This window comes from Sinocyclocheilus anshuiensis, unplaced genomic scaffold (assembly GCF_001515605.1).
Source record: "Sinocyclocheilus anshuiensis isolate Anshui unplaced genomic scaffold, SAMN03320099.WGS_v1.1 scaffold130, whole genome shotgun sequence".
Classification (NCBI taxonomy): domain Eukaryota; kingdom Metazoa; phylum Chordata; class Actinopteri; order Cypriniformes; family Cyprinidae; genus Sinocyclocheilus; species Sinocyclocheilus anshuiensis.
Window position 1 is genome coordinate 1,703,994 of NW_015544207.1, and position 17,581 is coordinate 1,721,574.

Consider the following 17,581-nt stretch of genomic DNA (forward strand, 5'->3'; position numbering starts at 1 on the left):
ATAGATAGATAGATAGATAGATAGATAGATAGATAGATAGATAGATAGATAGATAGATAGATAGATAGATGCTGATAGTCTGCATTTTCACACTTTTTTCAGTTGGACTATCACTTGTTTTTTTTAACATTTCAACAATATTATGAAGACAAACTATATAGGCCTACTGGTTGCTTATGGTGCTGATGACATTATACAAATGACTAATTTTAGTCAATTTAATTTAGTCATATATATATATATAGGCCTAAGCATTTTTTGTTATCATTCAAAGCAGCACAACTGCAATGCAAGTGCAGATATAAGAGCAGCTGAAGTCGCTCACCGTCTTTCCACACCGCCTCTCCACCGCTCGCTTGACTTTCCCGTACGCGCCTCTGCCCAGCGTCTCCAGCACTTGGAAGCGGCGCTTGAGGCTGTGTTTGTGCTGGTGCTTCTTCACCTCTGCTCGCTCCTCCGGTGTGTGTGTGCAGTCCATCGCGCCGAGGAGCAGCTCACCTGTGAAGCGTGCTGGAGACACTGTTTTGAACGGCGACTTAAGATGAGTTTTTCTGATATTTACTGGGATAAAATGTCAGGAAAGAGACTAACATGTTATTCTTCTGAAAGTCTCGAGCATCTTCTGGCTGTGCTCTTTTCCTCCGGAGCCCGGCATCGCTGATGGGATTCACCACATGATGACGCGCGTGTGAGGGGCGGAGTCGAGCTGTCAATCATCAGCAGTGACGCGCATCAGTGCCAGGATGAGACTGCTGACTCCAATCCTACCTCACAGAAAACATCCATTACAAATAACGCCATCTCTGAACAGCAAATCATGGATGTTGAAGTCATATAAACTGCAGTCACCAGTTCACACACACACACACACACACAAATTATTTTTAAGAAAAAGTTTCAAGCAGAACATTTTATATAAAAAAAAAAAGTTGCAATTGCAAAAATGTCTCAGAAAAGTGTTGGTAAATTGTGATAAAGGGCTTTGATTTTATATTTTGTATTAAAAATATTGAAGTTCGTATAGATGTCTTAAAGGGGTCATATGATGCGATTTAAATTGTTCCTTTCTCTTTGGAGTGTTACAAGCTCTTGGTGCATAAAGAAGATCTGTAAAGTTGCAAAGTCTAAAGTCTCAAATCCAAAGAGATATTCTTTATAAAAGTTCAGAGTCAGCCACGCCCTCCTAAAACGGCTCGTTCTAACACGCCCCCACATGTCTACCTCACGATGTGGGAAGATTTGCATAACGCCACCCAAATGTTCACGCAAAGAAAGAAGGCGTAACTTTTATTCTCGCTGTAGTATTGTTGTTGCCTCTGCCGCCATGTCGTGAAGGCGCTGTGTGTTTCGTTGTGAAAGCGAAACTACTTTGTTTGGTCTTCCAAAAGAGGACGATATCCGCTTCGTCATGCCTGGAGCTGATCCGTGCTGGTCGCTGAGGAAATACATCAACTTTGCGCTGTGGATCGCCGGATCGGCTTTCACCGTGGACGAAGCGGAGTCCAGCCCGGGGTCGTCACATGTGGTTGCAGCAAGCCTCCTTCGTCGAATCCGCCGGCCGCACCGTTCTCAAGCCCGCCGCCTCTGCTCACTCAAGCCCGGCCTTATACTGGACTGAAATATTATCATAAGTTTCCCAAGCAGAAAAAAAAGCCACATGAATATAAATTAGGCTATATTTATGAGCGTTGAATAAACTCTTTAGAAATGTGTCAATCAGCAAACGAAAAGCATTTATATTAATTTTAAAAAGGTTCGGGAGGAGCACGATCAGATAATCAACCAATTTGGCACAGGTGTAACCCGTTTGGCTAATCATCCTAACTAGCACAATGCATATATATACACAGCCTACTTACCTCTATCCTACAACAGTTTTCCGGTGTTGTGCCCATTTTCAACCCCTGCCAAATTATTAGCCCCTTTCGTTGAAATCGCTACCTGATTGCCTAAACCTAACCCCACCCCTAACCCCTCCCCCACACCTAACCCTAAACCTACCAATACTAGGGGGGTAGGAATCTGGCGGGGGTAATCTATTCTCATCCCATACTAAGGATAGGGGGAGCTCTCTGGGTTCGGGCTATATTCCGGGCTCGGAGCCCTCCCCCAGGACAGCACACCAAAATATGCTTACTATTTGCTCAATCAGATTATATGTAAGGGTGAGCTCGTGAAACAAGAAAAAGCATCTCATGCTTTGTGTCTAAATGCATATTGGTTTCACGGGAAGTTCAACAAAAAGCCGAGCGAACACTAAAAAAGAGTCGTTGCTATGGAAATGATAGTCTAGAAGCGGTAGTATTGGTGTAATAATAACACTACTACACTGACCTACTACTGCCCCCGTTGAGAATCACTACTTTATAATGTGAAATTCTGCCTTGCTGTAGAGGTATGTTGTCTCAAAAGGATGGTAGGCTACATGTTAAATGAACTGCATTTTGTAATTTTTATTAAATGGACTCAAAAATTAGTAGAACTAAAACCAGACAACATTTTGGAATTCTACCATTCATCTGTCAGATTCAGCGAATGTTTTTCCAAAATAATATCAAGTATATTTACATAACCATGTCTGGTGAATTGGTTCCATACTCATTGGCTGTTGACTGTTACGTAAGTTCATACAACACAACTCTTAAAATATGTTAGTGGAGGTCATCTTGGCAAATAAAACTACTAAAAGTCAACTAACAGATGACAAAATGTAAAACACACCAGACAGTGTTTTTAATTATAGCATAGGCTTTCACTTGGGTAAAAGACAGCCTTTCGTGTTCACTGTGAAATGTATCACTTAGCAGCTTATCAGCATAACAAAGACTGAAACTGTCATTATTCTGAACAACATTCCTGGTCTAGCACAGATTGTCCAGATATTGTCCAAAATGTGCTTTGGACAAAAAGTTTTAAGTCAGCAAAGTGATAAAAAAAAGAAAGAAAAACACTCTTTTTGCCAGTGTGTTTCTGAGTCAGTGAAGTGTCACGAGTTAATTTACAGATGTGTGATCCATTTGGCACGCTCATGTTTATGGGACTGCATGCTCTGGGTGTGGTGTGGGATTGACCTGTGAAGACTCTGATAAGGACCCAAGAACTTTTCTCATGTGGACATTTCTGGTTTGCACTCATAACTGCACATTGAAATCTGCCTTTGGCTGCACCTATAGATGATTCCTTCCATCATGTCTGTCATCTCTGCTTGAAAACTCTTGAACATTACTCTCAGTGAAAAGGAGAATCTTCAAAGACATATCCTTTGTGAAAAAAAAGTCTCAATCCATACGTGAACCCCTGGGAGGGGTTTAAGGTGGTTTGCTGAAACCCCTAAACCTAAGCAGAGAGGAGCATATATGAACATGAACAGGACAGACATGGGTGTATCTGATCATGCCGGAGTAACAGTCTGTGTGGAGAGGATCATCCTGGATGAACTTAAACTAGAGGAAGTAGCACAACGGCAGACTGAAATCCAGCGGTCCTCTATAAAGGAGAAGATCTGTGACTCTGTAAGGTAAGATGCAAAGACAGTGTGACAAAATCTGTCTAAATTTGGTTCTACTGCAAACAGTTGCAATATGGGTAAATACTGGCATGCACCTTGCAGATTATTCAAAGCAACTTACATTGGATTGTATGTATACACTGTATGAGTGTATAATGAGAATCAAACCCATGATCTTGGTGTTACTTACAATTATTCATTATTAAGATTTTGTTTTGTAAATGAACAATATACACATACAAGTTCAAAAAGTCAAATGAACAGTCTTGTTTATACTAGGGATGTTGTAAAATGTGAGCTTGCGTAACCATTTTGAAAGCAACATAACTGTTTACATGTACGATTGCTTAAACTATATAGAGCATGTAATTTTGTTGTCATTTCATACACTGTAAAATGGCAACCAGCAATCGTTACCTTTAAGCTATTTCTTAAAGCTATTAAAGCTATTTCTTCCTGATTTAACCCAGTTTTTTGTTGGTATATATATCTTATAGTGATGTTAAATAATATTTCACACTTGAATAAAAGTAACCCTTTTCTGGTTACCATTTTTTTTCAGTGTATCCTTTATTACAGTACAGCTCTTTTATGATGTTTTTAGGGATGCATAGCCTACTGTAAACTAATCAGCTTGGCATCTCATTAGTTAAAATTTAGTGTTTGCTGTTCTAATCTTGTGGATATCGTTGCAGTCAGCCAGTAATGTCAAGGATATAATTAAGTTATATTCTATAAACACATTCTATAAAGCTCTTTATTCTCCCACTGTCTGCTCAAGGTGCTCTGTGGGACAGTGGAAGATTTGGATTCTAAAGTGGATACCGCTTCTCTCCTGGATCCCCCAGTATTCTGTTCGGGAGAACGGACTTGGTGACCTGGTTTCAGGTGTCAGCGTGGGAATCATGCATCTGCCTCAGGGTCGGTTTACAAGTGCAAATTACAAAGGAATTACACATAGGGGAAAAATTCTAAAAAAAAAAAGCCAAAAAGCAATTGCCAGAATGTCCACCCCAAAAAAGCTGATAATCGGTCTAAACAATGTTTTAAATAAATTATAACAGCCGATATGAATGGGAAGTCAAAGGGATACATTTATAAGTGTGTGTGTGTGTGTGTGTGTGTACCTGGTATTTATCACGTTATGGGGACCAAATGTCCCCACAAGGATAGTAATACTAGTAAATTACACCTCCTTCTATCCTGTACTAGTGTACTTCATCTTTGGCACTTCTAGACACGTCTCCATAGGTAAGGGAAGAAAAAGAATATATATTATGTAAAAACTTATATATATATATATATTTAAACAAAATATATTTTATACCAGTATGCAATATTTTTACCTGCATTATCATGTATAATGTCATTGTCATACATAGCCTACACAGTATGAAAACTGATTTGCGTTCCTTAAATGTTCCAGGAACCTTTGCAGTGATTAGCATAATGATCGGGAGCGTCTCAGAGCGATTGGCTCCTGACGATCACTTTCTGACCAATGGGACAAATGGATCAGTCCTCATGGACACGGAGGCGCGAGATGTTCAGCGAGTGAAAGTGGCTGCAGCCACAACCTTATTGTGCGGCATATTTCAGGTGAGTCTTGCAAAACAACACATGAAAGAATCTGGAAACAAACATGAAAATACAAAAGAATGAACAAACAAGTAAAAAAACAAACCAAACAATAATGCATGCTATATGTGGGGCAAAATACTTGAAGGAATGTGAAAAACAATCAAATAAAGAGGCTACACAAGAAAATAAAAGAATAAACAAACAAAGGCAAGAATCAAAAACAAACAAACATATTTTCAAACCAGTGCAAACTAAACAAACTAAACTAAATAATAAAACCAACAAGCACCTTGGACCTGTAAAGTTTCCGTTTGTTTGTTTGTTTGTTTTGTTTAAAAGAGGTTTTGCTGATGAAGTAAGTGCTTCTGTAGGTTCTGTTGGGTCTGGTTCGGTTCGGGTTCCTAGTGACGTATCTCTCGGAGCCCTTAGTGCGGGGCTACACGACAGGTGCGGCCACTCACGTGATCACCTCTCAACTCAAATACATGTTTGGAGTTTCACCCAGACGATTCAGTGGACCCCTGCAGCTGATGTATGTGAGTATTTCAGTTGGTTAAATCTTAACAACGTAAACTGAGAATAACATGCAATAATTCTGACCGACACTGCCATTTAGGCCTTTTATTAAAGATTGTAAATTGACGGATGATTTATAAAAATTATTTTTAATAGCTAATTATTATTATTAATAATAATGGCCTTTCTAGACTGTTACCTCACAATTCTGAGAAAAAAAAATCTGAATTATGAAATTGGGAGGGGAAAAAATGCCAGAAACTCATAAATATAAACTTGTAAGGGGGAAAAACTGAATTAGAGATGTTAACTCAATATTGCAAGATATAAATCTCGGATTGAAATAAAATGATAATTGTGAGGTAAAAAGTTGCTTTTACCATTTTTTTTTTTTTCCGTGGTATAAACAGCATACAATATAATGGGAATTTAATACATGACTATGTCAAAAAAATGTTTTAATAAATTATACAGATTCTCAAATTATTTTGTTTACCTTATAGAAAATCGTAAATGTTTCTTTTTAAAAGACAGTGGTGTAATGTCAGATTACTTTTCTTAGGGAATTAATTATTATTAATTAATTCAGGTTTTGAGAGGACTCGAATCTGAAAATTCGAAGTCAACCTGATTAGAACTGATTTCAAATTTGATAGTTTACACTTTATCAACTACTTGTCCTGCGAGAGGTTAACGTCCATGTATATTAACGATTCTGTTCATATTACTTCGTGGCCAACGACACATAAACAAAATGGTAATCTTATTAATTTTGAGCAAGGTAACAAGGATCTAGGCAGAGTTTTAACTTTAAAAATGTCACCACACCAGACAATACTTCTTTATCTGTAACACCGTGTGTCCCAACCAGATGCGACGAGACGCGATAAAAAGTATCTTTTCCATGTAGTTTTTGTCCTAGCCACCCGCGACAGCAACACGTGACAATAAGCGACCCGACCAGAGTCGAGAGAAGGCTTATGTTCCTGAGTTTAGCTCAGAGAGTGCTTCTATCCACGAGTCTAGCCCAGAGAGGGCTCCTGTTTCCGTGTTTAGCCCAGAGAAGGCTAAATGATGTTACCTATGTAACCGGTATGTACTAGAACCGAATCCGAACGCAGATTTTGGTGCCTCATTTCGGTGCCATGCCTGAGCGATCGATTGAAATATTTGTCCTCTGGTTCCGACTTAAAAGCACAACTCGAGAAATGAAACCATTCGAGGAGAATGCAGTAATTACACTTGCTCTGATGGCAGCAGGTAGCCTTCCCTTAACTAAGCTAAACATGCTTAAATTAAAATGCCTAAAGCTAAACTTCCCTTGTATTCACATTTCTAAACCTGTTGTCCAACAAAAGAGAACATTATAACCTTTTTACTCCACAACACCAGTCAAATGCTTCCTTTTGTGATCTGATGTGGCTTCTTGTCACAGAATGAGGCAGAAAATATGTTCCATAGGCTACTTTAAAAAGAATACATCGATTAGCAATGGATTATAAATATACTTCATTATTATGAAAATACCAGAGATGGCTTAAATAACACAGATAAACTATATTGTCGCAGTCGGGTGTTTATTGTCTTTGTTTTATATGTTCTGTTTACTCAGTTACAGATATAATAGCCATGCCTTTGTCCATATAAGGGATTTCCTGGAGGGTCATTAGTTCGCTACTTCTGTGACTGGATATGTGGATTTTCTGTATGAGGGCACCCTCTGGCGTCCAGTATGAATGAAACACAATCATGTGTTTATAGTGCTAATGGCCAATCCATCATTTTTTGGGGGAATTTTTATTTTTTTATTTTTTAATACGTTTCGGTTCAGGCACTAGAACCATTTTAAAAGTATCGATTTGGCACCGGTATCGAAAAAAAAACAAACGATACCCAACCCTATCCCCGAGTCTAGCCCAGAGAAGGCCCCTGTTCCCGAGTATACCCCAGAGAGGGTTCCTGTTTTCATGTTTAGCCCAGAGAAGGCTTTTGTTCCCGAATTAGGCCCAGAGAGGGCTTCTGTTCCCAAGTTTGCCCCAGAGAGGGCTTTTATCCCCGAGTCTAGCCCAGAGAGGGCCCTTGTTCCCGAATTTTGCTCAGAGAGGGTATCTGTTCCTGACCGGAGTCCAGTGCAGGCTCCAGCCCCAGACCAGAGTCCAGTGCAGGCTCCAGCCCCAGACCAGAGTCCAGTGCAGGCTCCAGCCCCAGACCAGAGTCCAGTGCAGGCTCCAGCCCCAGATCAGAGTCCAGTGCAGGCTCCAGACCCAGTCCAGTGTCCAGTGCAGGCTCCAGCCCCAGACCAGAGTCCAGTGCAGGCTCCAGCCCCAGACCAGAGTCCAGTGCAGGCTCCAGCCCCAGATCAGAGTCCAGTGCAGGCTCCAGACCCAGTCCAGTGTCCAGTGCAGGCTCCAGCCCCAGACCAGAGTCCAGTGCAGGCTCCAGCCTTCGACCAGAATCCAGTACAGGTCCCAGCCTTTGACCAGAATGCAGAGCACATTTTAGCCCTCGATCAGAATCCAGAGTTGGCTTCAGCCCCAGACCAGAGTCCAGTAAAGGCTCCTGCCAATGATCTGAGTCCTAGACACATGGCCAGGAGTGCCGTTCCCTCTTCAGTCGGATTAAATGTCTTTGCCACAGCCAGGAGAGCCGTTCCCATCGCTGTAAGAATCAGCTACCCTATAACTATATACCCACATTGATGCTTGCATATAGAACAGCCACAGGCTCAGCACCCGCCTACTTCCACTCACTACTACGAATCTACATGGCTCCAGCCCCAGTCCAGTGCAGGCTCCAGCCCCAGTCCAGTGCAGGCTCCAGCCCCAGTCCAGTGTCCAGTGCAGGCTCCAGCCCCAGACCAGAGTTCAGTGCAGGCTCCAGCCCCAGTCCAGAGTCCAGTGCAGGCTCCAGCCTTCGACCAGAATCCAGTACAGGTCCCAGCCTTTGACCAGAATGCAGAGCACATTTTAGCCCTCGATCAGAATCCAGAGTTGGCTTCAGCCCCAGACCAGAGTCCAGTAAAGGCTCCTGCCAATGATCTGAGTCCTAGACACAAAGCCTGTAGTGCCGTTCTCTCTTCAGTCAGATTAAATGTATTTGCCGCGGCCAGGAGAGCCATTCACCTCGCTGTAAGAATCAGCTACCCTATCACGGCCAGGAGTGCCATTGCCATCGCTGTAAGAATCAGCCGCCCTATCACGGCCAGGAGTGCCATTCCTTCTTCAGTTGGATTAAGTTCCCTAGTCACGGCCAGGAGTGCCGTTCCCTCTGTAATCAAGAGGAGTTTTCCCATCCCAGCCTGGAGAGCCGTTCCTCCTCCTATGGATAGTAAATCCCTAACCTCAACTCCTGTATTCAGGTGGTCATCCGCTCCAGAGCGCCCTCTAGTGTCCGCTCCTCCAGAGTGCCCTCCAGTGTCTGCTCCTCCAGAGCACTCTACAGTGTCTGCTCCTTCAGAGCACCATCCAAAGCTCGCCCCAGGGTCTTCCGCATGCCCGGCACCTCCATGGCCTCCCGAAGGGCCGGCGCCTCCCTGGCTCCCTGAAAGGCCAGGGAGCAGCCGCACGGGAGGTGTCCTAACCTGCAAGCACCGCCCTATTCACCTGTCCGTTACCTGCCACAGCTCCTGGACGCCTGTCCTCTCTCCCTGTTGTCTAGTGACATATACTACATGTTGAAATAAAGTTTTTGACCATTTTTTAAAATAAAATTATAACATTTCAGCCTTTAAATCTTATATATATATATATATATATATATATATATAAGGATTATATATATAAGGATGAGTCAGAATGATAAATTAAATTTTATCTGCTCTATAAACAGTTCTAATGTGCATTCTAAAAATCTCTACACTTCTGATAACAAGGTAGCGAACGGTTAAGATTTACATCAAAAATTTGGTCAGAATTTCACATTGGTCTGAACAAAAATGTGTCAGTCAGACTGAATGAATTTGTAAATCCACAGTTTGACAGCAGGTGGTGCTTATGAACAGCAGAAATAGAGCTGTTTATTAAATCTAATTGGACCAGTAAAAAAGAAAAGAAAAGAAAAGAAAAGAAAAGAAGTGGCTACGGAGCTAGAAACAACTTAATTACATTTTAGTGGCGAAAAGTGCTGGACTGGTCAAATCATATTATAATAGGCCTACCTATGGACTAGTGGCATCAAAATGCTCACATTACATTGGTTTGCTAATTATGCTTAACAATGGGTCCAGTGTTTCCCACAGGGTTTTGTGAGAATATGATGGGAAGACCTCGATCCCTTTTGGTAGGTCCAAGACAATTTTGTACATTTTAAAATTAAATGCATGAATCTGGTGCACTTTGAGAGTTCGAATTTAAGAGCTCCAACCCAGGTTAAGTGTCCACATGGAACAGTAAAAAGTCTTTGCATTGACTTGTACCTGGACTTTAAGTCAATTTTTGTGTCCTGTTCACTGAAATCAGCGGTCCTGTTTTGAGATATCTTAGGGTTTAATACTGGGATTGGTTTCCATAATTTCCCTTTGGATGACGAAACAAGAAAAAAGGGCATTCACAATAACTTTCTTGAGGATTTTAACATTAACTAATTAATTAGTCATATTCCCAAACGCACTCTTGCCTCCACCGTCACTCAAAGCACTGCACTAATATGCACACAGATAAAATATAGACCTTAAGTACAATCAATCTACAAAAATCAGCTTCAGTCACATTTTAAAAATGCACATTTATTTTATTAATGAACTCCTCTCTGTCTTTAGACTCTGGTGGAACTGGGCAGGTTATTACCACAGACTCACATTGCCACTCTTCTGATCAGTCTGGTGGCTCTCACAGCTCTGATCATTGTGAAAGAGATCAACTCCTGCTACAGTCACAGATTACTCCTCCCTGTTCCCATAGAGCTCATGGTGGTGAGTAGCTACACATGTACCATGTTTCTTCAGATGTCAAACCAGAAAACTCCAACCTAGTAAGTACACAAAGAGACAGATGCAACAGCTTTGTGTGTCTATTTACAGATTATTGCAGGGACACTTGTTTCTCATTATGCTGATCTGAGAGCTGTTAATGGTGTCGACGTGGTGGGAGAAATTCCCAGTGGGTAAGTGTGTGTTTCACATTACACTTAGTTACATTGAGTGGATACTAGAGGAACACAGTGAGCTTTCACTAGCAACAGCAGGCTTAAAATCATTTTAGTCTGACATTGTTTGCATGTGCATGTGTTTCTTTTTAAACACTGACCTCATGCAGGAGGTTAGAAAGTTCTTGGTGGCTCAGTTCTTGGTCTTAATCTTGGTTGACTGACTTTGTTAATCCATCAAAACACGTCTACAGTAAAGCACTAATCCCAGGCCTCATGAAATTCTGTCTCTTTCTGTACACCCTCACGTGAGACATTAGGAGGACTTTTGACTTCTTTAAGCATATAAAGGACACACACAAAGGTCAGTGGAGAGCAGTGTTATTTTAGTATCATTGTTAAAGTTTTTGTAAAAGGCATAGTTCACCTAAAAATTAAACATTTACTCATTTACTCATTTAAGTAAATTTAATCATTTACTTAGCCTCATTTTTTTCCAAACCTGTATGAGGTTAATTTTTCAGCTGAACACAAAATAAGATATTTTGAAGAATGTGGGTAACCAAAGAGTTGCTGCTCCCCACTGACTTCCACAGTATGGAAAAATTAAATGGGGACCAGAAATGTGTCTCCATTTTGAATTAGATTTTATTTTAATAATATATTCTATTTTCACTTTTGTTAAAGTTTTTGTCATATTTATTATTTATAAAAAAAAAAAAACATGTATATAGTTTTTATTAATTCAAATGTATTAGTTTTAGTCATTTTGGAAATATTGCATTGGCAACTAGCTGAAATAAAATACACTTTTAAATATAGAGGTTCCTTATTGGCATCTGTGGTTCCATGAAGAGCCTTTAACATCCATGGAAACTTTCCATTGCACACTACATTCTTTATAATGGAAAAATGTTCTTTAGATTGTTAAAATGTTCTTCACACTAAGAAAAAAAAAGCTTATTTGTGACCCTGGACCACAAAACCAGTCATAAGGGTCAATTTCTCAAAATTGAGATTTATACATCATCTGAAAGCTGAATAAATAAGCTTTCCATTGATGTATGGTTTGTTAGGATAGGACAATATTTGGCCGAGATACAACTATTTGAAAATCTGGAATCTGAGGGTGCAAAAAAATCAAAATACTGAGAAAATCGCCTTTAAAGTTGTCCAAATGAAGTTCTTAGCAATGCATATTACTAATCAAAAATTAAGTTTTGATATATTTACGGTAAGAAATTTACAAAATATCTTCATGGAACATGATCTTTACTTAATATCCTAATGATTTTTGGCATAAAAGAAAAATCGATAATTTTGACCCATACAATGTTTTTTTGGGCTATTGCTACAAATATACCCGTGTGACTTAAGACTGGTTTTGGGCTCCAGGGTCACATATTAAGAACTGTTTGCAAGAAGGTTCTTTGGGAAACCAGAAATGGTTCTTCTATGACATCACTACAAAAACACACTTTTAGAACCTTTATTTTTAAGATTTTAAGTTTTTTTTTTAATTTCAGTTTATATTTTATTTTATTTCAAGTAACCATTTTTTATTTCAGTTTTAATTTCAGTTAACTATAATAGCCCTAGAGCCATGTTAGTAATCTATAACCTCTGACCTTCCTCAGACTGGTGCCACCCAGAGTCCCAGAGGTAGGTTTCTTCTCCTCAGTGGTTGGAGACGCGTTTGCTGTGGCTGTGGTGGGATACGCCATCAGCATTTCTCTAGGCAAGACTTTTGCTCTCAAACATGGATATAAAGTAGACAGCAATCAGGTACAGCATCTGTCACGCAAAACAAACCCATGTCACACATATAGTGCGCACTTGATCACATATATATCATGTTCTGAAAAATATATGTGCAGTGTGGGGTGGTGAGTGTCTCTCATTGTCCCTCTGCAGGAGTTGGTGGCGTTGGGGCTCAGTAACACCATTGGTGGCTTTTTCCAGTGCTACTCCGTCACTTCCTCCATGTCTCGCAGTCTTGTGCAGGAGAGCACGGGGGGGAAGACACAGGTGATTTTCCGCTAAGCACAAATATACACTGGAGTTCAAAAGTTTGGGCTCAGTAAGATTTATTTATTTATTAAAGAAATTAATACAAAGACATTTGTAATGTTACAAAACATTTCTGTTACAAATAAATGCTATTCTTTTGGACTTACGATTCATCATAGAATCCTGAAAAATAAAGTTATGAAGCACAAACATATGAAGCGGCACAAATGTTTTCAACATTGATAATACTTAATAATAAATGTTCTTTGAACAGCAAATCAGCATATCAGAATGATTTCTGAAGGGTCATGTGACACTGAAGACTGGAGTAATGATGCTGAAAATTCACATAGAAAACAGTAATTTTCAATTTTAATAAAATTTCAAATTTTTACTGTATTTTGGATCAAATAAATGCAGATTTGGCGAGCAGAAGAGTCTTCTTTCAAAAACATTAAAAAGTCATACAGACCCCGAATCTTTGTGCATACAGTATACCTGTAAAACATACAGTTATGCACAACTACAAATATGCTTTTTGTGTCACACAGGTGGCTGGCATGATATCTGCTGTTATTGTGTTCATTACAGTTTTGAAGCTTGGTCCACTTTTTGAGCAACTGCCCACAGTAAGTTATGCACTCAAATGAACATTGGTCAAAGTGTACAGCTACAATTAAAATAGAGAGAGGCATTTGTGATACAGAGTTCAACTATGAAATTAAAATAATTGCAATTAATAAAACTCTGTAATTCAGGACCTCTCTACACATATTTACATTCATTTGTGGCTCTTGTGTCCAATGTTGTTATTGTTAACTAAAACCAAATCTATTAAAAATAATTTTCAGAAACTGAAATAGAGTTGAAATTGTCAAGCTACTGCTGTTAGGGAGACGAAGGCACGACGAAGATTATAACAAATCCTTTTAATGGTAATCCACACGAAGAAGAGGGTCTACCACACAGGGTAACATCAACAATACCGGACAAAGGAAGACAGGACAGACTACACTTTAAATACGGGAGCAAATGACACACACCTGAACTAAATTACACAGTCAAACATGAGGGAAACTAGGTCACACAGAGCACGAGGGATGAAAACAGAACAAAAGTCCAATGGGGTGTGACAGAAATAACATCAAATAAAATATAAAATAAAAAATAACTTACACTTAAAAAATGTTGCCCTGGCAATTGCCTGAAATAAATGAAATAAATCAGATGTTTAAGTACTGAAATTACTAAAATCAAATTAAAAATACATTTAAATTGCATAAACACTGCTCTTATAATTCATTTGTTCATTGTTAATTGGTTGCATCCACATCGTCAATGACTTGCCAATCACATATTTTTTTTTTTTTAAAGTGAAAAAAAAAAAAAAAACAGAAAACAGCCAAGCTGCAGGTACTTTGTCAAACTGCATAAACATTTGTATGTATCTGAATATTTTGTGGTAATTTCAAATATAATGTAGTTTATAATTATAATTGGACAACCATGCATCCTATTTTTTCCTGAACATGTCCTGGTCAGGATTTGTAAATTGCCTAAAATGTCCTGGGTTTGGTTTTGTTTTCCTGTTGTTTTCATACTTGATGAAGGTGATGACTTTGACCAATAGTGTGCAGGTATTATACATAATCGACCAATTGTGGTGTGCGAGAAGGCGGATTCTACAGTGAAGGGTCAAAGCAATGCATTGCAAATACACTGTAGAAAGCAAGTCAGTATGAAAACATATGTATGCATATTAGTGCTGTCAAACGATTAATCGCCGATTAATCGCATCCAAAATAAACGTTTTTGTTTACATATGTGTGTGTACTGTGTATATTTATTATGTATATATAAATACACACACATGCATGTATATATTTCAGAAAAATATATTGTTTATATATTAAATATATTTATCATATAAATTATATGTATAGACATGTAAATACATGTAAATATTTTCAAAATATATACTGTATCTGTGTGTATATATATACATAATAAATATACACAGAACACACATATATTATGCAAACACCAACTTTTCTATTAAAAATAATTTTCAGAAACTGAAATAGAGTTGAAATTGTCAAGCTACTGCTGTTAGGGAGACGAAGGCACGACGAAGATTATAACAAATCCTTTTAATGGTAATCCACACGAAGAAGAGGGTCTACCACACAGGGTAACATCAACAATACCGGACAAAGGAAGACAGGACAGACTACACTTTAAATACGGGAGCAAATGACACACACCTGAACTAAATTACACAGTCAAACATGAGGGAAACTAGGTCACACAGAGCACGAGGGATGAAAACAGAACAAAAGTCCAATGGGGTGTGACAGAAATAACATCAAATAAAATATAAAATAAAAAATAACTTACACTTAAAAAATGTTGCCCTGGCAATTGCCTGAAATAAATGAAATAAATCAGATGTTTAAGTACTGAAATTACTAAAATCAAATTAAAAATACATTTAAATTGCATAAACACTGCTCTTATAATTCATTTGTTCATTGTTAATTGGTTGCATCCACATCGTCAATGACTTGCCAATCACATATTTTTTTTTTTTTAAAGTGAAAAAAAAAAAAAAAACAGAAAACAGCCAAGCTGCAGGTACTTTGTCAAACTGCATAAACATTTGTATGTATCTGAATATTTTGTGGTAATTTCAAATATAATGTAGTTTATAATTATAATTGGACAACCATGCATCCTATTTTTTCCTGAACATGTCCTGGTCAGGATTTGTAAATTGCCTAAAATGTCCTGGGTTTGGTTTTGTTTTCCTGTTGTTTTCATACTTGATGAAGGTGATGACTTTGACCAATAGTGTGCAGGTATTATACATAATCGACCAATTGTGGTGTGCGAGAAGGCGGATTCTACAGTGAAGGGTCAAAGCAATGCATTGCAAATACACTGTAGAAAGCAAGTCAGTATGAAAACATATGTATGCATATTAGTGCTGTCAAACGATTAATCGCCGATTAATCGCATCCAAAATAAACGTTTTTGTTTACATATGTGTGTGTACTGTGTATATTTATTATGTATATATAAATACACACACATGCATGTATATATTTCAGAAAAATATATTGTTTATATATTAAATATATTTATCATATAAATTATATGTATAGACATGTAAATACATGTAAATATTTTCAAAATATATACTGTATCTGTGTGTATATATATACATAATAAATATACACAGAACACACATATATTATGCAAACAAAAACTTTTATTTTGTATGCGATTAATCGCTTGACAGCACTAATACATATCTATGAAAACAAAGCCAAATTTTAGACAATTTAGAAAGTATGAACATTTGAACATTTTGTATTGAACAACTTTATTATACAAGATTCATATGGACGAGATTGTCAAAATGAAAGTTTATAATGGTGTGGTTAATCTCAGAACTCTTTATTAAAGAATTATATTAAATGGCATGTAAATTCTGATCCTCCATTTTGCACATCTGAGCAGTTTGTAAGCAGTAGTTGTGTTTGTGTGTCTGTCATCAGGCTGTGCTGTCCAGCATTGTGTTTGTGAATCTGAAGGGAATGTTCATGCAGTGTCAGGATATTCCTGCTCTGTGGAGGAGCAGCAGAGTAGATCTGGTGAGATCTGATCATCAAGACTCTAACTCTGTGTCTGTATAAGATTATGTGTCCTGACTGTGTTTCTCTCTTTCTGTCTCTCAAGCTAGTGTGGCTGGTGACGTTTCTCTGTACTGTTCTGTTGAATCTGGACCTGGGTCTGGCAGCTTCCATCATCTTCACACTGCTCACTGTGATCTGCAGGACCCAGCAGTGAGTATGTGTGTGTGTGTGTGAGAGAAAATACATTTGTGTGTCTATCAAGATCCTGATTAGTTCATAAGCATAACTGTCGTTATTTTTTTCTTTCTAGTCCCAGGTACTCTTTGCTTGGCAGGGTGTCTGACACAGAACTGTACTTAGAAACAGAGTCATATAAAGAGGTGAGACTTCCTTATAGGCAAACCGTTCATTTACGTGTGTGTGTGTGTCTGTGTTTATTTATGGTACTTATATCATCTATATTTGTGTTTCTGGACAGGCTAAAGCAATCCCAGGTATCACTATCTTCCGTTCCTCTGCAATGATCTACTATGCAAATGCTGAACTCTATCAAGAGGCTCTATTAAAGAAGGTGCCACACACAACAGATGAATTACACACAGGATCAAAGACTAAAAATAAACCAACAACAGCTTTCAGCTTTTCTTTCTTTCTTTCTTTCTTTCTTTCTAGAGTGGAATTAACGTTCCAAAGCTGCTCAAACTGAAAAAGAGGAAAGAGGAGAATGCAAAAAAGAAACAATTGAAGGAACAAGATAAACAGGTGAGAGAGAAATGCTGTAATGAGGATTACTGAAGAAGAAAATAGTGTTTCAGTCTAAGTACCACAAACACATATACACATTAATTATAATTACTACACACTAACCATACCCATATAAGAAAACTTGGTAACACTTTAGTTTAGGGACCAATTCTCACTATTAACTAGTTGCTTATTAGCATGCGTATTACTGGCATTATTGCCATTATTACTGGTATTATTGTTAGTACTTATAAAGCACATATTAATGCCTTATTCAGCATGACCATATTCTAAACCCTACCCTATACTGAAATTTAACAATTACCTTGCTAACTATTAATAAGCAGTAATTAGGAGTTTATAAAAGCAAAAGTCGTAGCTAATAGTTTAATAGTGAGAATTGGTCCCCAAACTAAAGTAATCAAAAACGTATTTTTGTGTTTTAGATTTAAACAAAAATGAACTTTTTAGTTATGAATCATTTTCATATGACAGCATTTTA

The 17,581-nt window shown here is 38.2% G+C and overlaps 2 protein-coding genes across 2 annotated transcripts in view; one reads left to right on the forward strand and one right to left on the reverse strand.

Moving 5' to 3' along the window:
• LOC107696958 (NUAK family SNF1-like kinase 1) overlaps window positions 1–720 on the reverse strand; it is an 8,766-nt gene extending 8,046 nt beyond the window's left edge. Inside the window, exons 1-2 of the mRNA XM_016497534.1 lie at window positions 592–720; window positions 326–519 (exon numbers count right to left, since the gene is read on the reverse strand). Of these exons, the coding sequence (XP_016353020.1) occupies window positions 326–519; window positions 592–655 (258 nt within the window). The 5' untranslated portion in view covers window positions 656–720. The remainder of the gene's footprint in view (window positions 1–325; window positions 520–591) is intronic.
• Window positions 721–3,377: 2,657 nt separating this feature from the next.
• On the forward strand, window positions 3,378–17,130 carry slc26a6l2 (solute carrier family 26 member 6, like 2). Its single transcript, XM_016497505.1, has 15 exons — window positions 3,378–3,517; window positions 4,290–4,441; window positions 4,682–4,759; window positions 4,935–5,107; window positions 5,461–5,625; window positions 10,362–10,514; window positions 10,623–10,705; window positions 12,325–12,472; window positions 12,602–12,715; window positions 13,249–13,326; window positions 16,258–16,353; window positions 16,439–16,545; window positions 16,646–16,715; window positions 16,814–16,906; window positions 17,008–17,130. The coding sequence occupies exons 1-15, from the start codon at window positions 3,378–3,380 to the stop codon at window positions 17,128–17,130; spliced, it is 1,773 nt and encodes a 590-aa protein (XP_016352991.1).
• Window positions 17,131–17,581: the final 451 nt, after the last annotated feature.